This window comes from Danio rerio, chromosome 11 (genome assembly GCF_049306965.1).
Source record: "Danio rerio strain Tuebingen ecotype United States chromosome 11, GRCz12tu, whole genome shotgun sequence".
In the NCBI taxonomy this organism is placed as follows: domain Eukaryota; kingdom Metazoa; phylum Chordata; class Actinopteri; order Cypriniformes; family Danionidae; genus Danio; species Danio rerio.
In genome coordinates, this window is record NC_133186.1 from 32,368,872 (window position 1) to 32,391,237 (window position 22,366).

General features: G+C 32.6%; 2 protein-coding genes across 12 annotated transcripts in view; one reads left to right on the forward strand and one right to left on the reverse strand.

Moving 5' to 3' along the window:
• Nucleotides 1-22,366, forward strand: part of cdkl5 (cyclin dependent kinase like 5) — a 141,268-nt gene that overhangs the window by 42,036 nt on the left and 76,866 nt on the right. Inside the window, exons 1-3 of one of the 4 annotated variants that reach the window (XM_073915979.1) lie at nt 15,237-15,299; nt 16,527-16,772; nt 20,506-20,694. The gene's annotated coding sequence lies outside the window, so the exon portion shown is untranslated. Of the gene's footprint in view, nt 1-15,236; nt 15,300-16,526; nt 16,773-20,505; nt 20,695-22,366 lie in introns of those variants that run through there. The other 3 variants (XM_073915981.1, XM_073915976.1, XM_073915980.1) reach the window with 3 other exon arrangements.
• scml2 (Scm polycomb group protein like 2) overlaps nt 1-22,366 on the reverse strand; it is a 52,065-nt gene that overhangs the window by 27,005 nt on the left and 2,694 nt on the right. For 4 of the 8 annotated variants that reach the window (XM_003199502.7, XM_009306121.5, XM_073916876.1 and 1 more), the window contains exons 2-8: nt 20,673-20,892; nt 18,406-18,484; nt 18,255-18,323; nt 18,101-18,171; nt 16,523-16,757; nt 15,183-15,271; nt 14,712-14,955 (exon numbers count right to left, since the gene is read on the reverse strand). In XM_003199502.7, the coding sequence (XP_003199550.1) occupies nt 14,712-14,955; nt 15,183-15,271; nt 16,523-16,757; nt 18,101-18,171; nt 18,255-18,323; nt 18,406-18,427 (730 nt within the window). In that variant the 5' untranslated portion in view covers nt 18,428-18,484; nt 20,673-20,892. Of the gene's footprint in view, nt 1-5,009; nt 5,174-14,711; nt 14,956-15,182; nt 15,272-16,522; nt 16,758-18,100; nt 18,172-18,254; nt 18,324-18,405; nt 18,485-20,672; nt 20,893-22,366 lie in introns of those variants that run through there. The other 4 variants (XM_073916875.1, XM_009306122.5, XM_073916878.1 and 1 more) reach the window with 2 other exon arrangements.

The window sequence follows — 22,366 nt, forward strand, 5'->3', positions numbered from 1 at the left end:
TTTAGATATAGCACTTTTATATGATATAGCACATTCTTTCCAAACACAATATTTTTTAAAGAAAGCTGAAAACCTGTAACCATGACTTCCACAGTAGGAAAAACGAAGACAATGGAAGTCAATGGTTACAGGTTTCCAGCTTTCTTCAAAATATCTTCTTTTGTGTTTAACAGATGAAAGAAACTCATATACAACTGAAGTCAAAATCATTTGCCCTCCTTTGATCTCTTTCTTTTTTAAATATTTCTTAAATGATCTTTTACAGAGCAAGGATTTTTTTTCTTCTGGAGAAAGTCTTACTAGTTTCATTTTGGCTAGAATAAAAGCAGTTGTTTTGTACAATTTTTAAAAATCATTTTAAGGTATTATTAGACTTCTTAAGTCATATATTTTTTCAATTGTCTACAGAACAAACCACTGCACTCTAAATGATGGGCTATTTCAGCCCAATATTAGGTGTTACAGGAACTGACCCATCTCCTGGGTTCATTTTTTTTTTTATTCAATTAATAGAACATAATTTAACCCAATGTTCAGGTAAGTCCATATTTTACCCAATTTGAGCTTAAAGAGTCCATATTATGGGTTTTTGAAAATTCCCCTCCATGTAGTGTGTAACACAGCTCTAAGTGAAGTGGAGTATCCAGCTAAGGCTTAAATCTGTTAGTGTACAGTGTTAAAAACGGTTGATTCATCTAAAAAAGAGTCGACTCGTAGTGCTTCAAACGAGTCGCCTTGATACCGATTCATTAGGTGTTTCGCCATGACGTACGAACGAAACCAAGTTATTCACGTGCACGCGCAAACCTGGGAGATTTCAAACCTGAGGCCCCGCCCTCTGACGCAGTAACCCAGACACACACACACCCACAAACACACACACACAAACATGCCGGTCGATTGAAGTCACACTGCAGATGGATATATTGAGTCTCTACCCAAAGATGAAACCTCAGCATTATAGCCAAGCAGTTGGAAACTACTGGAAACTTCTGGAAACTACATGCTACAAAGAATACTTCATCAGCGTTTGTTAAAGGAAGGATCAGTAAAGAGTAACTTACTGATAGACGTCAGGATGGGTTTCTTCCTCCATTTCTCAAGTGTAAGTATGTGCGATTAAAGTTGCCTCGTTGACTCCAGCTTGCAAATGTATTTAGTTGTGATTTGTTACTTGTAACCGCGTGTACTGTATCAGGTTAACTGGCTATATTCTCTTATCGCGTGCAAAGTCACGTTAAAAACGCGACGCGTGCTGCTTTGTTAACGGAGCTCCGTGGACGGGGAGTAGTGTGTGTGTCTGTGTGTGCGTGTGTGCGCGCTGTCGTCCGGAGATGTGTGTGTGTGTGTTTGTGTGTGTGTGTGTGTGTGTGTGTGTGTGTGTGTGTGTGTGTGTGTGTGTGTGTGTGTGTGTGTGTGTGTGTGCGCGCGGAGCAGGGTTAAGTGCGTATGTGTGTGTGTGTGTGTGTGTGTGTGTGAGTGTGTGCAATATGTGTGTGTGTGTCTGTGAAAAGAGCAGAGTGAGAAGCTAGGAGATCTCCTAACTGTTTTTGGAGTTTTTGCTCAATAAAATAGTTAGTCGTCTGAATTTTCAAGTCCATAGTCTGTATTTACATTGACCCACTGGCAGCTAAAATCCACGCCTACACTATCGAGCGTGTATGAATTGTGATTACTTTTATATTGCTGAGTAGCTGTTTGGCATTTCATTCTCTGACTGAAGGCAGTCGACCAATCGCAACAGACTGTCATTGGTCCAATCAGCGCAGATTAGCTTCGCGCTAAGAAGGGGTTTGGGAACAAATGAATCCCTGAACGATTCATACAGGAGTCGCTGGGATAATTAGGTAAAAATAAATGCAGATTATAAGACCATGAAAGTGTTTTTTGACCTTGCATGCATATTAAACTGTTGTTGGAGACCCTTACAACCAAGATATGACCCTATTTCATGTATAATATGGGCTCTTTAAATAACCCAGCATTTTTTAGTGTGTTTTACAATGATTTGCCCAATTACCCTAACTTGCCCAATTAACCTAGTTAAGTCTTAAAATTGTACTTTAAGCTGAATACTAGTATTTTGAAAAATATCTAGTAAAATATGTACTGCCATCACAGCAAAGTGAAAAGAAATCATTTATTAGAACTGTTATATTTAGAAATCTGTTGACAAAATCTTCTCTCCGTTAAACAGAAATTGGGAAAAATATCTATAATAATTCAGGCTAATAAATAAAACTGTAGGTTTGAAACAAGCAAAGGGTCAATAAATGATGACAGAATTTTCTGTTTTTGTGAACTACCCCTTTAAGCACAATACGACAAACGTAAACCCTTTCTCAGTCAAGAACAATGTAAAGGAGAGCTTCAACCATCCTATCTCTGAATTAATTTATAAATGAAGCGCAATTTAAAGCAGTCCCTTAATCAAAAGGTGACCCAGTGACCTCCAGGTTGACTTTCAGTTCAACGACACACACACTTCAACCCTGCGTCTGGTCGCGAGAGAGGTTACAGCCGATATGGACAAAGGTGTCCGTGCAAAACCAGGCTAATTACTCCATCTCTTCCACAATATTTACATTTGGCCCCACAGCAGACCTGAACGCTAGGGTAATCTGTCTACGGCTGACTGCGGCTTCAGCTCAGCAGGAACTAGAACCACATGTTGTGGGGGAGCAACGCCGAAAAGAGTAAATGTGTGAGTGAATGCTTATGCCTGGGAGTGTGTGTGTGTGTGTGTGTGTGTGTGTGTGGTAAAAAGGGATATAGGGTTCCCTCTGAGCCCCAGGCAATTTAATCAAACAATGCAATCTGTTAAAGAGCTGAAGTCAAAACAGCTTCATTCGTGCAGCTTCTGGACACATAAAAAAGTTAGGAATTATACTCCAGACTGAAAACTGACTATGGTTTATCAATTATTAAATAATAATGGCTATAATTTGTGTAATAATTTCACGCTAAATTAAAATCATCTGTAAATTTAGCACAAACCACAAACTGACAGACACTATTTAGTAAAATCAATACAGTACATCAGCATATTCAAATATGATCTCTTATAAGGATTATTTTTGTGGCAAGCCATATTAAAGTTAATAGGGTATATGCACAGCTAGTGTTTCTTCCCATACCAATAAACTTCCGCTGAACGGTTAATGTGACTTTTTTTCAATTATATACGATTCTTTTACAGCATCGATGTTGTAACGTAATTAAAATATAATCAGTTAAACAGACTTCAGCATTCATTTAGTTGTTCAAGCTTAAAACGAGATAAAAAGCCATGTACATGCTCACGCCCATAATCAGCAGGCTATTGATAAAACTCCAATGAAAATACTGGAGTAAAATAAATGTTCATCTTTTAAAGACATGGCGCAGATTTAATGTAGTGCTTCTTGTACATTCTGAAATCCGCTTTATATCGTATATCAATCAGGCAGTGCATATCAATGATTTTTAAAGAAAATAGACCTTAAACTTTTTAACCTTAAAGATTTTGTAACAACATACAGTTCACCGGAAGCCTTCTGCATACTTCTGCATATCCTCTGTTCTATCAATTTTTATGTTATTGGCACTTTTAAAACAATTAATATGTAGTTCATTTCTGTACTACACTAAAAAAGTGTTGCTTGCAGAACTGTTGCAAACAATTTATTTTTAATTTAAACAAACAAATTAAGTTTAATAATGTTCAACTTAATTTGTTTGTTTAAATTCAGCCCAAATAAATTATTTACAACCCCTTGACGTAAAAAAAATTGAGTAATTCCAAGGAATCATCTTTGAATATTTTTTATATAATAGGATTGCAAATAATCGAAATCGAATGGCAATTTGAAACGTTGCAATTAGTTAAGCCTGCGTTACGAAATAAATATGTATTACTTAATTTACCCCTCCCAGAGCAAATGCGTGACTGCCGTTTGTGTGTGACAGTCTTACTAGCCAGTTGAGTAAGCAAACTTTCATTCTGCCCAATCAAAATGGAGCAAAAACGAACTATGCAGAACTACTACGCCCACAATAAAAAAAAATAAAACAGAAAAGCGTGAACAAGTGGGATAATGGTGTCTGCTGCTTCAGAATCATTAACAGAAAGAGCATTGATAATGTGGGAATATTTTGGTTTTAAACTTACAGACACCGATTAAAAACATGTCATTTTTAAGAGCTGTCGCAGAATTGTTGCCACTGCTAACAGATTATTAAGCTGAAGCTTGACTACAAAATTAAATCTCAGATTAAATCACAATCGCAATATCTGTCCAAAAAAAATTAAATAAATAAAATTAAAAATGCAATTAGATATTTTGCTTACATCGCACAGCCCTACTATATAATAATAATAATAATAAACATCTTTTCAGTTGGTAATTAATATTCCCTGATTTCCTTAGTGACTATCTCTTCCTTTGTTATGGAATAGTTTTTCCTGTTTTTCCTATTTATTTTATATGTTGATTTGTTGTTTGTTCATTATTCAGACATGCATATATTCCAGTTGTTGCTGTTAATTATTTAGTCAAATTTAAGTCAGGAAGTTGCTATTAAAAAAAGAAGCTGCTAGTAGCTAATGAGTATAAGCATGCAACAAATTAATAACAAACTACCTGTAAATAAACATTATCATATTAAGTAGCTACTAGAATCTAATGAATAGTAACAATATTAAAAATAAAATAAAGAAACTAGACACTGTTGCTTTACTTGCCTGTAAATAAAAATAAATACTATAGTAAAATAACTGTTTGATTAAAGAAATAAATATAAAAACGGCTTGCCATAGTCTTTCAGCTCAATGAATGCTTTTCGCAAATAGAGAAATAAAGTAGTGCTTTGCTCTTGCTCATTCAGTGAACTAACTGAACTAGTCAGGACTGAAATCCTCGCGAAAACACTATCAAAATAAACTCATGTGACCCAACTGCACAAGCCGCTAAACAAAGCAACAGACATCAGAGACAAAAGCCCCGCAAATATACGCCAGAGGAACTCACCAAAAAACGCCAACTTTCAGCAATATCCTCCTTCTGCACTTCTGAATGCAGTGTAAATCTGTTCCGCGATCGAGAACGTTTGTTTTGAAAGCAACAGAAGAACCGCGGCTCGCGCTCACTTTCGCAGCCGGTTTGAGCAGCGGCAGAAGCGCATGACAAAGCCCGTTCCGGTGGAGCCCCGATCCGCCAATATCTGATTAATATGGAGGCGGGACGAAAAAGAGGAGGAGGAGGAGGCGGGAGATGGAGCCTTGCATTCATGATTTCAGACAGCATTGACAATCCTCGAATATAGGGCGCCGAATAGAAAGATTAGCCTATGTAAATGACAATAATATTATTAAATAAAACAAATGCCTTATTTTTTTGTTCCATTCAATTTGTGATTTACATTTTTCATAAGAATATTACTGATTATTACAATTTATCAGTATTATTAATGAATTTTCCTTCTGATTAGTCCCTGATTTATCAGGGGTTGCCACAGTGGAATGAACCACCAACTACTCTGGCAGTTATATTTTATGCAGTGGATGCCCTAACGAATGCCTTATTTTTAACTTTAACTTTGTGAGTTAGATTTTCCATGAGAATACTACAGAATTATTAATATTATTCATTCTTCCATTCATTTACTTTCGACTGTCCTTGATTGTGCCTGATTATTAGTTCGCCAAAGCGGAATGAACCATCTTGCATGTTTCACTCAGCAGTTGACCTTCCAACCTCAATCAATATTATCAAGACTACAATTTATTTGTAATAATATTAATAATGATAATAACAACAATATTAATAATATATTTTACTAATTAATAGGTAACTATTTACAAAATTCGCATTAAAATAATTTAAAGATATATAAAAAGTAGGACTCAATTGAATTAGAAAATAAAAATTATAAAATTGTCTACACACTGTAAAACCCAATATGTTAAGATCAAACCATTTGAGGAAACCAATTGCAACAAACTATTTAAGTTCAAAAACTAATCCTAATGAGTACTGTGAACTTAATCCATTTGAGTAAACAAAGCAATTTGAGCACAGTAAAACCAGATAAATGAAGAGAACTTAAACCAACTGAGCACTGTAAAACCCTGTAAGTTAAAGCAACTCAAACCATTTGAGGGAACTGAATGCTACAAACCATTTGAGTTAAAAAAATGTATATGAGTATATGAGTTAGATTTTAAAGAATACATCAAAGATAAATAGAAAACAATAAAGAATGTAAAGTCCTAAATATGAATAATAATAATAATAATAATCTTTATGTATTGTTATTATCAAATCTTAAAATGATGTTGGAATATTAAAGAAAAGCCATTGATTAAATTATAATAGTAATTATTATTTTCCATTACGTCTTTAAATATAGAATTGATTTGATTCTTAAAATAACATTTGTAATAATAATATAATTCATTATTATTTATAAATGTGACATTATAATATAAACATAATCTTCATTCTTAATATAGTTAATAATACTATTAATAATTACCTTTTTTTAATGATTAAGATAAATCAACGAGCTAAACAAATAAGAAACTGAAGCTATAGTTTTGTCGTCAACTCTAACAAACTTTCACATTTAACATTCAGCCACTCATAATCATCATTCTTCTGCCATTTGAAAGCTCCTCCCAGGCTTTTAGGGGCTAAAAGGTTAATGGAGATCAGATTCAGAGCAAACGGGTCCAGAGAGGCATGAATGATGCTCCGGCTGGAGGCATTAATGTGCTTTCAAACGCATCCCGCAAGTCCAGACTGATACCCACATCGCAATCCGGTACCAGCTGTAATCCTAAAAAACCCATTCAGAACAAAACCAACTGAAATACAGCGCAAGCTTTTGAGAATTTTCATTAACAAACACGCAAACAGAGCTAAATTTTACAGCTATGTCTCACACATTTGCTTTAAATGCATTAAATTCGCCGTTGTGTGTGAGATGTGTGAAAGCAGAAACACTTATTAGGAAAACCTGCCCTATTATTCTCACTGTAAGTGTGAAGACAGGATCAGAGGTGAATGCATATCAGGTGCTAATAAACAGCTCTAAAAATACCTCAAAATGAGGCTCCAAGGTGATCAATTAGACTAAATGTATTTTACAAAGATTAATCTGGTCAGTTTTAAAAGAAATCATTAAACTCTTAAATATAGGTGGGTCTATAAAGAACTTTTAACATCCATAGGGCTACACAATACATCGTTTTAGCATTGATTTCAATGTGTGCGTCCGCAATAATAACGTTACAAGATATGCTATGCTGCATTGGGATTATATATGACCAGGAACCACAAGTAAAACACACAAGATTTGTGGAGTCAGAATTTAAGCAGCATAGAGTGAAAGTTAATCATCTGTATATGTTTTAAGGCCTGTGACTGTGTGATCATTTGAAGAGAATTTAAAGCATTTTAATAGTGCATAAAGAAGTTTAATAAAGATTAAAATTATTGAATTGTTTACATGATCAAGACTATGCTATGTTATTTTACATTTTATTATTTATTTCTATACCAGAACACTGTTAGACTCTCCCCAGAAAACCATAAAGCGCTGTTTATTTCACTTTAATATTTGCTCCATTGTGTTTATGACTTCAGTTTGTTTACATAAAAAAGATATTTAAAAATCTTCTCCCATACAAAACAATTTAAGTCATCTGGTGAATTTGTAGTATTTAGATCGCTATATATATATAGCAGAGAAAAAAATATTGCAATGTGAAATTTCCAAATATCGTGCTGCTCGTTCATGGAACTTTTCCAGTGAATAGAAGTTTCTTCATTGGATCTTTAGAAAATGTTTTTACACTAAAGATCTTTTAAGAAGAAAGCATCTTTGACACAGCAAAAAAAAAAAAAAAAAAAAAAAACTGTAATGTTTCAAAGCTATCAGGCTTAAATTTGTCCCCACATGATTATATGTAGTGTCACATTATCATAACAAATTATTGTTATTTATTTATGTAATTGTTGGTATTTTTAACATTTTAATCAAGCACATATCCATAAAAAGGTGGACACAGTATATTTTTAATGATCTGAATGATTATAGGCATAGGTAAAATTATGTTTTCAAATTAGTCCATTTTATGAATTCAAAATCTTTTAAGATATTAATAATAATAATCTTTTTTTAATTACCAAATTTAAAAAATTACACAAATTGCCATCTTGAAGAAAAGCCATTGATTTAATCATAATAATAGTAATTCTTTTAGGTTACGTCTTTAAATAAAGACTTATAATATGATTCTTAATATAATAATAGTAATAATAATAGAATAAATTAGTTATTATTTATAAATGTTACCATGTAATATAAACTACATCTTCAATCATATAATTAATAATACTAATAATAAATAACTTTTTTTTGTAATGATTAAGATAAATCAATGAGCGAAAAAAAAAACAAAAAGTTGTCAACTCTAACAAACCTTCACATTTAACATTATATTAACTGTAATGTTTTTAAAGCAATTTCAGGCAGAAAATAGTCTCTACATGAATATTTTTTAATGTGTGCCACAAAGTCATAATGAATCATTGTTATTTATGTATTTAATTGTTGGTATTTTTTACATTTTAATCAAGCACATATCTATAAAAAAATGGACGCATTGTATTTAAAATGATCCAAATGATTATAGGCATAGGTAAAATTGTTATGTTTTCAAGTTAGTCCATTTATAAATTTGTTATTAAAAATACAATTTCTAAATGAGTATGTTGTTGCTTTTAAAATCCAGAATTTAACAATACCAAGGAAAAATAAGTTTCCTAAAAATTATCTGTATCACATTTTCTTCTGGGATGGGAAGGGTAAAAAAAGTTGGGTGGCAGACAATTTGCATTCATTCATTCATTCATTCATTTGTTCTATCATTCATTCATTCATTCATTCATTCATTCATTCATTCATTCATTTGTTCTATCATTCATTCATTCATTCATTTGTTCTATCATTCATTCATTCATTCATTCATTTTCTTGTTGGCTTAGTCCCTTTATTAATCCGGGGTTGCCACAGCCGAATGAACCCCAGCACGTGTTTTTACGCAGCGGATGCCCTTCCAGCCACAACCCATCCACACACACACACACATACAATATGGACAATTTAGCCTACCCAATTCACCTGAACCGCATGTCTTTGGACTATGGGGGAAACCGGAGCACCTGGAGGAATCCCACATAGAAACGCCAACTGAGCCGAGGTTTCAGCCAGCAACCCAGAGACCTTCTTGCTGTGAGGTGACAGCACTACCTACTGCGCCACTCAGCGCACAATTTGCATTCATTTTATTAAAGAAAAAAAAACTCTAAATCTCTACAAAAATTAATACAATTGTTTGCATTTTTTAGTTGCTTTGCATTTTGTTTTAGGGTTAAAATAAATGTCTGTAAATAATCAGATAATGCCTTGGCAGAAAATGACAGTGATTTTTTTCACAGTGCTTAAAAAATGAAATTGATCATCTCAATTAAAAAAAAAAAACTTGAATATATTTCAGATTACAGGCAAACTATAAACATGTTTTTCGTTTTTAGGAAAAACTAAATAAAATTTCAAAATGCTTAAATTACCTTTAACAAAGCACTTGCTCATCTTTTTGTGTCCAGAGCCTGCCTTTCCATTGTACTACACTCTTATTACTGTTGTCTTTGTTACATTATTAATGTATGCACATGCCTGAGGTAAAAAAAAATAAAAATAAATACAGAAAAAATTACATTCTTCAACGCCCACAGAATCCATGCCGATTAGAAAGGCGGTGCTCACTAATGATCAGTAAATGCTACTATGCAAGTCAAATGAAGACAAATCACACCAAATGGAAATGATTCTGCCCTCACGCCTCATTCAGTGCTCACGAAAAACCATCCCAATTTTAGGTTTACATTTTCACATTTAAATAAAAATGTGCCTATTGCTTCACAAAAAAACAAAAACTACAGCACATACTGAAACAGCATATACTGCACTGTTAAGAGTTATTTTCTATAATGTGTCTACAAATTGTCATTGGTTTGATTTGAAATTGTCATTGTCATGCTGGTTTGAAATTACTATAAGTTTAGCATTTGTTCTTGTTGAATCATTCATTCATTTATTCATTCATTCATTCATTCATTTATTTTCTTTTCGATTTAGTCCCTTTATTTATCTAGGGTTGCCACAGCGGAATGAACCGCCAGCATATGTCCAGCTGCAACCCATCTCTGGTAAACATCCATAGACACTCATTTACACACATACACTACGGACAATTTAGCCCACCCAATTCACCTGTACCGCAATCTTTAGACTGTGGGGGAAAATGGAGCACCCGGAGGAAATCCACGCAAATGCGGGGAGAACATGCAAACTCCACACAGAAACGGCAACTGACCCAGCCGAGGCTCGAACCAGCCACCTTTTTGCTGTGAGGCGACAGCACTACCCATCACGACGCCTAAAATATCGTTTCAAAGCACAAACCAAAATGTTAATGAGAATAGCTCAGGACTGTAATAGCTAGCTCTTGAATAGGGGAGTTGAGTTGGTCTGGGTGTGTTGGTTAGAACACCAAAGCCGGAGAAGGAATATACTTGAATGGTTTATTGATTACAGTCATATGCAGAGGGGGAGCCAGTTGTAACTTGTATGTTAACGTCTTCTAACCACATACATGGAATGGGCATGGATACTGGATGATGATGATTGCATTGCCTTGTGCTTAAATGTTCCTTAAAGACGGCATAGATCCAACTTGCATGCATTTATGCGTGTATGAACTTGTAGATGCGTGTGGTGTGGTGTGTGTGTGTGGTCTGTAAATAAACAGAATAAAGAACATATTTGTTAATGTGTGCTTATTACTCCATCCACAATACAGATAAATCACAATACATACATGTGACATAATTACATGAACTACTGGCATCCCCAAATGTGAACATAAGGCAGTATTTAAGATAAATGAACATAATATTTGACTACATAACAAACAACTTGTAATATAACAGTTTAACTAAATGTGAGCTCCCTCACGATATAGGCCTTATTAGCATTCACTCATAATGTGAATGATTAAAGCTCTTGATTAAAGCTCTTTTAAAGCATTTAGACTATAAACTACTGATTAATCATGGTCTGATCCAAGCATTTTAAGTAATACTGGGGCAGTCAATAAATGGAATGTTAAAAATTTACCTTTTTTTCAAATGAGAAGCTAACTCTAGTGGTCCTGAGAAAATTCAGATCTTGTTGTGCCCAGAATTCAAATTCCCAAAGAGGTTGTCGGTTCACATTTAATTCCTTAATCATGTTCTCTACACATAAAGTTCATTTTCTCTCTTCTGTGCAAGAAAATCAAGGAAACAAGCTATGACTTGACACAGTGTTGCCAGATCATGTTGGAAATAAAAACAAACCCAAACCCATACTAAACTTAAAACCGAATGTTTATCGTTAGAAATAAATTAGCCACATACCATAATATACATGCTGATGTGATTGACTCTATAAACTGGATCGCTTACGACCAAATGTGTATAAGGGAGAATGGATGCATTGGGAGAATGGATGCCGGACAAAATTGAACGGGGTGGGGGGTTCGGGGGGGTTGTCTGGTCGTGGGCTCTTGATAATGTCTCTGGGGGCCCTTAGAATCGTCCCCCCAATCTTCACACGCATTGACCCAGAGACTGTTTAGATGCATGTCATTGATGAGAAGATGAAGGATGCTTACTGTATGATGATCGAAATGGCCTTAAACACCCAGCAGGCACAAGACGTCAACATGACGTCAGATCAACGTTGTACCCCGACGCTGTGAAGATGTTACATTTTGTTTGGAAATGAAAATCTGATTGACAGTAGAATCCATGTCAGGCAGACATCAATATCCAACCTAACATCAACCAAAATCAACGTCTAATGATGTTACAGCTTGACATTGTGTGGACGTTACCACTATGATGTCTATCAGACATTGGATTTTGGTTGCCATACCTGATGAATATTTGACGTCAATATGACAGTGGTTTAAGATGTTGGCTCGACATTGGATTTTGATCACTTTTTTTAACACAACCTAAATCCTTAGACACTGGCTAAACATTGCATTTTTACATCACAACCTAAATCTAACCTAATATTAGCATCTTATGACGTTGTGTGCCTGCTGGGCAATAGCTAAATGCACAACACAATGTGACGTTTACACACGTCCACAAATTACGCACCAGCATTTTACAGCATAATACTCACCACTCTTGAGTTCTATTGAAAGGGCTACTTTTTACTGTGAGTGATATTTACAACAGATACTTTTATGTATGAGTTTTCAGTACTCTTTCCACCACTGTCTAATCATAACAATTAATAAAAATAAAAAAATAACTTGTTTGGTAATTTTTACTTTAATACTCACAAAACCTGATGTCTGACTAGGATAAACGAGAAACTTCCCCAAAACCCAAAATCCTTTCTGTCTGGTCGTGTCCGCTCAGCTTAAAGCAGGAAGAGAGCTGTAAACATGCCTCGAAAGTATTCACAGGAGGAAGAACTGATAGGAGATGTGTAACTACCACCATCCATCATGAACTCCGTTTTCATTCTCTTCACATCAATTATTCTGCCAGAGCCACACAAACTGCTTAAGCTCGGGTTCAACTTTTGAACAGCACCAACAGACAGCGATAAACCATCACAGGCCAGATTTACAGCACATCAGGAGTTATATGTGCAGCCTAGCGAGGTGTGCATGTTAAATAGATGTCGCTGTCAAAAAGAATTAGGTGTTTGCAATGTTACTGCGTGTTGCTCATGTTAAAAAGACAAGAGAGATATATTTGAGCTTAAAATAAAGAGCTAAATACATTTTAAGCACATATGAGGAGAGATTTGAGGAAGTATATTTAAAAGGTTAGTTCTCTCATTCACACACATACAATATGGCCAATTTAGCTTATTCAGTTAATCTATAGATCATTTGTTTGGACTGTGGGGGAAACTGGAGCACCCGGAGGAAACCCACACCAACATGCAAACTCCACACAGAAATGCCAACTGGCCCAGTGATCAACAGTGATAACCATCGAGTCACCATGCCACCCTTTAATTCACCAGCTAAAAAAAAAAAAAAACAATACTGAAAAGAGCTGAACATAACTTAAAGACCTTAGCACAATGAGGTTTTAAAATAATAAAAACAATAAAAATGCTGAAAAAAAAGGTGTAAAGATCAATCTTTGACCGTAAAGATTAATACGCTTCTGTCAGTAGATTATTAAGCCGAGACAATGAAAATGTCAGTATTTATGAAGGTGAATTGTTTGACAGATGATTATTGTCACAATGCTATAATGTCACAGAATAGCATACTTCTAATAATAGCAAGGCAAGCTGTAGCAGAATAATAATTCTTAATAATTATTAGAATTAATAAAATTAATAGTTTCCTGTGTGCACAACTGGAATTTAAAACTGGTTATTGTCTTCTGCTTGTTAGCAAGGCATTAAACAACTGAATAAAATGTTTAATACATATTAATAATCATTAATAGATTTGGTCAGTATTCAAAAAACCTAGCATTGTTCAATTAGCCTATAACAGAAATACATTTAAAGATATATATTTAAAAAAATCTAAATACACCCAACGTGTATTCATTATTAAATGTTTACATTTTTAAACTTAATTATAGAGCAATTTTAAATGTAGAGCTCACTCCAGGTGAACATGCTAAAACTAAAACTAAAAACCTAATAGTTATCACCATACTTCCTTAGTTTATGGATTATTCATACATTCATTTTCTTTTCGGCTTAGTCTCTTTATTAATCAGGGGTCGCCACAGTGGAATGAAACACCAACTTATCCAGCAAAGGTTTTATGCACCAGATGCTCTTCCAGCTCATTCGCACACATACACTGGACAATTTTAGCTTACACAATTCACCTATACCGCATGTCCTTGTACTTGTGGAGAAAACCGGAGCACCCGGAGGAAACCCATGGCAACATGGGGACCATGCAAACTCTCCACAGAAATGCCAACTGACCCAGATGACGCTCGAACCAGCAACCTTCTTTCTGTGAGGTGGCGCCATCGCTGATTGATTGTTTTAATTGTAAAAATGCAAGTTTTCTAACACAAGTTTTCTGAAATATGTTAATGAGCCACTTAAATAAATGTGCTCAGTTGTATACAATTTTACCAGAAAACCTCATCTGAACTTTGGATGAAGTCACGTTAATTTTTTTGCTTATTAAATTTAAAGATTTTTATAGAAAGGATTTAGGAAATGTCTTTTTTTACTTCATAATTCAGAAACTAATATGAACAGCCGGAAAGACATTTCCCTGATTTTGTGTATTATAAAAGGTTACATAATAATCCAAAAAATACATAAAAATCCGGATACAGAAGTCTGAGCACCCGCCAGAGCACCCGCTTTAAATTACAATAAAATTATAATAAATGAAGTTGTAATGAAAAAATAAAACCTCAAAATCTTGCCTTGATTTTGTTTTATTTGATAACATTTTTTATTTTTTTTTCCAACTAGTTTTAATACACTAGATTGTAAACTCATAAAGACGAACAGCACTATACAATATATTGGTTCTCCATGCACACTGAGTATAAACAGAATTGTGGCGCCCTCTAGTGGTAAGAATCTGTACTCACAGCAGTTTCCGGGTGGCTGCAGGCTGTGGTTGGTCAGTTGACACCAGCCCACGGGGAAGATGTCCCTGGAGTCGAACTGACACCAGTAGTCAAACGCTCCTCTCCAACCGTCAAACATGATGAAGATTTTGTCTCCTCTGACCTCCCCGATTGTCGCAGGACAGATGAGGTACGGGTTCTTTCTGTCCACCGCCTCCAGTTTCATTCCCGCTTTAAAGAAGTTCTGAGTCGGCCTGGGTGGCTCCTTTAAAGATAATTAGCATTCATATACTGAAATGACTGCTGATTGCCCAAAATATAAAAAAAAAATCCTCTTTTACCATACAATGTTGTTTAAAATCTGCATTATACAAGCCGGAGTTTGTGTTTACAACTAAGTCATGGCTTATATTTTTAATTTATTACAAAATGTTATTCGTGGATGTTTTAAAAAGCTTATTAATGTGGTTTTGTGATTTAAAAAGAAATTACCTTTTTAAAGGCTGAAGATGGAGCCATTTCTGCTCCACTTAATGTTTTTAATAGGAACATGGGCCATGAAGAAGCATTCATTCTAAATCCTGAAGATGAGAAAGTGGTGTTAAACAGGTAAAGGATCATGAACAGAATTTAAAATAAGTGCATTGCTCTTTTAATTTTTTTTGTAAATGTATCAGTAGTTTGTTGTTTTTGTTATTTTTTTGTTATTTATTTACATCTGCATTAAATCAATTTATTAAATTTTATTTTATAAAAAACATTTAATATATCAAAGTGAAACAAAATGGAAGCTTTATATAAACAAAAAAAAATTAAATGCGAGATAAAGTGTCTATTTTAATTTTCAAATAATTAGAAAATGTAAAAAATATATCATAATTATTAAATAAATCATTTTCCATTCACATTCACAAACATTCTCTTTCTCATTCTTCTTATGTAAAGAAGAATATTTAGAATATTTATTCTGAGCTTAATTAATAACGTAAAATTTTATCAGAATTTAAATGATTAAACCTTCTTGCTGATAAATATATAAAATCTGATGGTTCTTAAAGATGATATAAAATAACTAGAATAACTTTAACTAGAATCTTCTAATATGCCATCAAATGATTCATTGGCAAAAAATGTATGAATATCATTTATTATTTTATTATCATCATGTTCATGTTAAGCAGAAAAACAATAAAATAAAAAAAATACATCACAATGTTTAAATCTTGAATTACATTTGGAAAAATACAAATATTTTAGTTTGTGTTTGCATTCTTCAATATACAATTGAAGTCAAAATGATTAGCCCTCCTGTGATTTTTTTTTCTTTTTTAAACATTTCCTAAACAATGTTTAATAGAGGAAGGAATTTTTTTCACAGTATTTCCTATAATATGTTTTCTTCTTGAGAAAGTCTTATTTGTTTTATTTCAGCTAGAATAAAATCAGTTTTTTATTTATTTAAAAAACAATTTAAGGTCAAAATTATTAGCCTTTTTAGCTATTTTTTGACTGTCTACAGAACAAACCATTGTTATACAATGCCTAATTACCCTAACTAACATAGTTAAGCCTTTACATTTTAAGCTGAATACTAGTATCTTGAAAAATATCTAGTAAAATATGATGTACTGTCATCATGGCAAAGATAAAATACATCAGTTATTAGAAATGAGTTATTAAAACTATTATGTTAAGAAATATGGTAAAAAAAAAAATTTTTTTTTTCATTTAACAGATATAAACAGAGGGCTAATAAGTCTGACTTCAACTGTATATTCTTTTAGTAAAAAACAATACAAGTTTTCCTAATGCACATCTTTTCTCTACTGTACCCAGTGGCGGCTGCAGCATGTCTCCACTCTTCTCACACGTGCCGATGGGCTGAATGTCAGCTGCGTCCACCAGCCTCCAGAAGTCATTGGTGCTGTCACTGCCATCCAGCCGGAGCCGCAAACGAACACCCATCAAACCCATGACTGTGGCAATACACCAGGAAGAGGCATTCCTCGGGTCACAGGCCTCCACCTTCATCCCCACTCTAAAATCATTAGCAGGAGGAACTCTAGACTGGAGACACACACAGTGAGTGAAAATGAGAGAGACTTTGACTTCTGGCACACTTTATTACAGATAGAAACATCTAAAAGCAAACCTTTCATCATATCCACCACAAAGTCAAATATGTTACTGCAATATGCAATACTGCAAATATGTTCACAGGCAAAATAAATACATAGATTAAAAAACAACAATAATAACAGTAAAGTGCTCTAATAAAAAAGGATAACCATTTCAAAAACTAAACAGAGAGAGAGGGGGGGGGGGGGTAAACTAATTTTCTCAGCAAAAAAAATACAATTTACAGAAGACACACACATAAAAATGTAACTGAATGTAGTTGACAAAAAAATCATATACCACAAATAAATCTATAAATATATTCTATTAAAAGTTTTATATATTTTATTAGGTGCAAGTCAGAAGTAGTATATTGTTAATTGTTTAATAGAAATATGTCTGACTGAATATATATATAATAGTAAAAAAAGGTAAAGGTAATTAAATATTAATAAAAATAATATTTCTTCCAAATTTAAAAATAAAAAATATTCCTTTACTTAAAAAATTGAATTTTTAAACATTTTTTGTGACTGAAAATCTGTATTATTCCAGTAAATATTCCAGAAAAATTACATTTTCTAATATTATTCTTTTAGCAATGTTAACTATTGTGCTGCTTATTATCTTAGCGTAACACATTTGTTCAGGATTCTAGGATGGACAGAAAGTACCTAAGAACACCAGATACATTTCAGATAAAACCTTCATGTTATTTTTGACTAAAGTAATACACCCTTTAAAACAAATCAATAATAATAATAATTATAAATTGCCTCAAAATACTTACTGACTCTTCACTTTTGAATGACATTTTAATGACAATGTTACAGTTTTACTATTGAAAACATATTATGAAACCCTCGCTGTAAATGATGCTGGGTTCCACACAATTCATTCATGTTGTCCCAACACAAATCGATTAAGTTAACTTTACAGATTTAACTAATTTAAGAAGATTGCACATAAACAATTAAGTTTTTCCAACAAAATCTCAATAGTTGTGTTGTTTCAGCTCATTTCAAATAAGTAGTTTGAATACGCTGCAAATATATATATCTTTTTTGAGTGTTCCCTGCATTTTAACTCCACTTCATTTCAAATTCTTCATCCTCTTTGCTCTTTCTATTCAAATTCGGAAGTTAAACTGCAATCAAAATGAAGCATAAATCAGGTATCCAGGCAAAGAATAACAAATACAATGGTCATGCTAAATTAAGCAGCAGCCATGCATGAAGGAGCGTTAGGTTAGTCAGGACAGCTTCATTATTTGACCGAAGGGCTTGATGTACCTGTCTAAAACAGCTGGGGGAAGCAGGACAGGACGACGTCTCCCGCAAGTACATTTCCCAGCTGAACGCCTCTGAGGAATGAGCAAACACACATCAGCATCAACACTGTGGGACTATTTTACAGCTTTATGATTGAGGAATAAGAAGGTTTTACCTGTGAGCTTTTGTGAAGGCTGTGAATCTTCATTATTCCTCCCCGATTTCTCCTTATGGTGCTTCTTGTCTGAAAAAGTGAAAGGTAGATAAACAACATGTGTTGTGTAATTCTGAAAATCTAAAAGGTCAAAGAGGGATAAAGTTTTCACCTTTCTGGTGGGTTTTTCCCATGATGACCTGGAAAAACACATGAAGTGGACATAAACTGGAGAGCACCTAATAAGCCACCTAAAAGAATGAATCATAAAAACAAGAAAAGAAAAAGAAATTCAAGCGCAATGAAAGCCAGTTACACATTTTTAAAAGTCATAAATGGTGTACACTATGAAAAATGCTGGTTGGGTTCCACACAATTCCTTCATTTTGTCCCAACATAAATAAAAAACAAACATAATTATTATTACAAATTTAGGTGGATTGAATATTAAACTTTTTTTTTTCAAATTAAGAATTGTGTTTTCAACTCATTTTACATCAGTAGTTTGAACAAGCAACAAAAATCCTTTTTTTGAGTGTACTTTTCAACAAGGATGTATTATAATTATAAACATACAGTTGAAGTCAGAATTATTAGCTCCCTTTTTTTATTTTTCATTTTTTAAATATTTCCCAAATGATGTTTAACAGAGCAAGGAAATTTTCACAGTATGACTGATAATATTTCTTCTTCTCGAGAAAGTCTTATTTGTTTTATTTTGGCTAGAATAAAAGCAGTTTATATTTTTATTTTTTTATCATTTTAAGGTCAAATTAGCCCCTTTAAGCTATTTATATATATATTTTTGCATAGTCTACAGAACAAACCATCATTATACAATAACTTGCCTAATTACCCTAACCTGCCGAGTTAACCTAATCAACTTTGAGTCTTTAAATGTCACTTTAAGCTGTATAAAAGTGTCTAGAAAAATATCTAGTAAAATATTATTTACTGTCATCATGGCAAAGATAAAATAAATCAGTTATTAGAAATGAGTTATATAGAAATGTTATTAAAACTGTTATGTTTAGAAATGTGTTGAAAAAATCTTCTCTCCATTAAACAGAAATTGGGGAAAAAAATAAACAGAGGGGCTTATAATTCAGAGGAGGTTAATAAATCTGACTTCAACTGTATGTATCATGTTTATAAATATTTATTTTAAACAGGGTAAAGAATTAGAATTTAATATTGTTATATTACAATAAAATGCTATTTATTGCATGTGTTGCGTTTAATAGTAATAAGCTTTATTCAATATGTTTTAAAGTCTTGTTTTGATTACACAAATCAAAAGTGAGAGTAATGCCTTTACAGAACATTTATACTGCAAATAAATGATTTTCTTTTAAATGATCTTAGTTTCATTAAATTATCCGAAACAAAATTGAGAATGATGTCTGGAAAAACATAAGAAGAATTCATATTAAATAATAATAAAAATAACAATAATAATAATAATAGTAATGTATTGAAATGTTTCTTGAGCAGCAAATTAGCACATTCAAATGTTATTTATCTTGTATTAAATATCCAGTTTTTCAATATTAATTAAACACATTATTTTTATTAATTAATTTTTAATAAATGTTAATTAAACGACCAAAAATATTATATTATTCCATAACTATGATGTAATGAAATGTTTCTTGAGTAGCAAATCAGCACTGCTATTTATCTTGTATTAAAATATCCATTGTTTCAATATTTATGTTAAAAATGTTCATAAAAGCATTATTTATTTATTTATTTATGATTTAATAAATATAATTATTAAATGTAAATGTATAATTTCATTACATTATTTGTGTTCTAGTAAGGCAAAATAAAAACCTTAATAAAAACCTTAATTAAACAAACAAATGAGTGTTATTATTTAATTATCATATTCAATAATGATGTTTATGTTACTGATATACCGCCTTAAGTGACATTTAATTTAATATCCAAAATATATTAAAATATATTAAAAACCATCAATTCTAGTCAAGAGCTGTTATTCATCTCAGAGCTGTTATTCATCTCAGGCATTGGTCTGATGGGTTTATTCTTCCTATAACTACTCTTCTATATAATAAGTAGGATTTATTACGTCATTTTGACAATAAACAATTTATTAATAATAATAACAATAATAATTTTTATATAGAAGAAACACTGCCAGCAACAATAAAAAGTCTCTTCTTTTAAACAGTAGCGTGACCTAAACTTACATTTAAAGCAGTGTTAATAATAGACCTGCAAATAACAGTCTTCTCTTTTATCAAAGCAGAGATCAGTTTCGTCTCAGAGTTCATGAACTCATCCCGGAAACCATATTCCTGCATTACGGAAGACAGGGATTATACTTTATACTCCCTACTGGCATCTGAGCTCGATTTATTCCACCAAGATCATACTGCTCGAAGAAGAAGATTATCACTAAATCACAAATACCTTTAGAGAATCAAAGCGCTGGGTAAGAGAAGCTTTTCCTCTATTTGACATCATAATAAGTCAGCGTGATCAAAGCCGGGACGCTCTCTCAGTCATCAGTCAATCTCAGTTTGGGGAAATTAACCACAGCTGAAGTCCAGTGTAAACTGAGGGAAGAGGAACGTCCTTTCTGTACCGCTGTTAGTCCACTAAGGACTTTGTAATGGGATATTCAACAAAGCTAAAGAAAACAAAACAAATATGGTCTGAAAATAGGAAATATGGTCAACAAGAAAGAGTGTGTTGTTTTTGTTTGATGTTACTGTATAATGTATTTAATTTGACACTGATTTAAAATAGATTTGTAACTAATTAGTTATTTTACTATAATAACAAGATATATACTAAGAACTGGTACAATATACTGGCATATACTCTATAAAACTGAGAATTTCATATTCATAATTTTATCCAGTGAGTCTATTTACCCCTAACTCTATAATAATAATAATAATAATAATAATAATAATAAATGTTTCTTGAGCACATTCACTGCTGAAAAACGTTTTGTCATCACAGGAATAAATTATATTTAAAAATATGTTTAAACAAGAAACTTTGAATAACTTCACAATATTACAGTTTTTTACACCGTATAAAAGGCAAAAACAAATATGTAATAAAACTGAGCATTTTATGTATATTTTTTTTGTTACCAAGACATTTTACATTTTGTCTATTAAACTCTAACCCTAAAACACAACATTAAGCACTGTGGATAAAAGTAAAATGTATCTGTTACTATAAAACTGAACATAAAATAAGTTGAAAGAAGATTTTGGATGGATGGATGGATGGATGGATGGATGTATGGATGTATGGATGGATGGATGGATGGATGGATGGATGGATGGATAGATAGATAGATAGATAGATAGATAGATAGATAGATAGATAGATAGATAGATAGATAGATAGATAGATAGATAGATAGATAGATAGATAGATAATAAAAAATAATAGTAACAAAAATAAAAAACAAAAACTATTTTATTAAATAGCAATAAAAATAATGAAATATAATAGTGGTTACTGATACTAAAATTACCCATTTTAAATAAATAAAATAAACAACTACAGACATTTTTTTTTATTTATTAAAAAAATAAACGCTACAGAATTAGTTTTAAACACAGCCAATAAAAATAGCAAAACACAACACAAAAAAACACAAGCATCAATATATATATACAGAATAGGGCTTTACGATATTGGAAAAAATACGATTATGTCCTATTTTATTTTTCTGTGATAAATATTGCGATATGAATACAGTTTCATAAGATAGTTGAAAATCTCTATTTGATAGCTTGCTGTGGAGTCTTAACAGTATTAAGGTTCAGAAATTGAATAAATCACAATGCAAAAAAAAAAATGCTTTTCTTACTTTGCTTTGACACATTTGTAGTCCAAATGACTAAAACAAATTCTTAAATCAAGTAAAAATATTGATTTGTTTTAAAAGTCAGATGGTCAGAAGGTAAAATTAGGAGTTTGTTCTTAAAACAAGCACAATTAAGTAAGAAAAACATTTGTTCAAAATCATATAAATTCTGTATAAATACAGTGATTATTTACAATTCTGCACCTCCTGGCCAACTATAATCTCGACTTAACATTGCATATCTTTGCAATGTGACTACTGCGGATGCGCA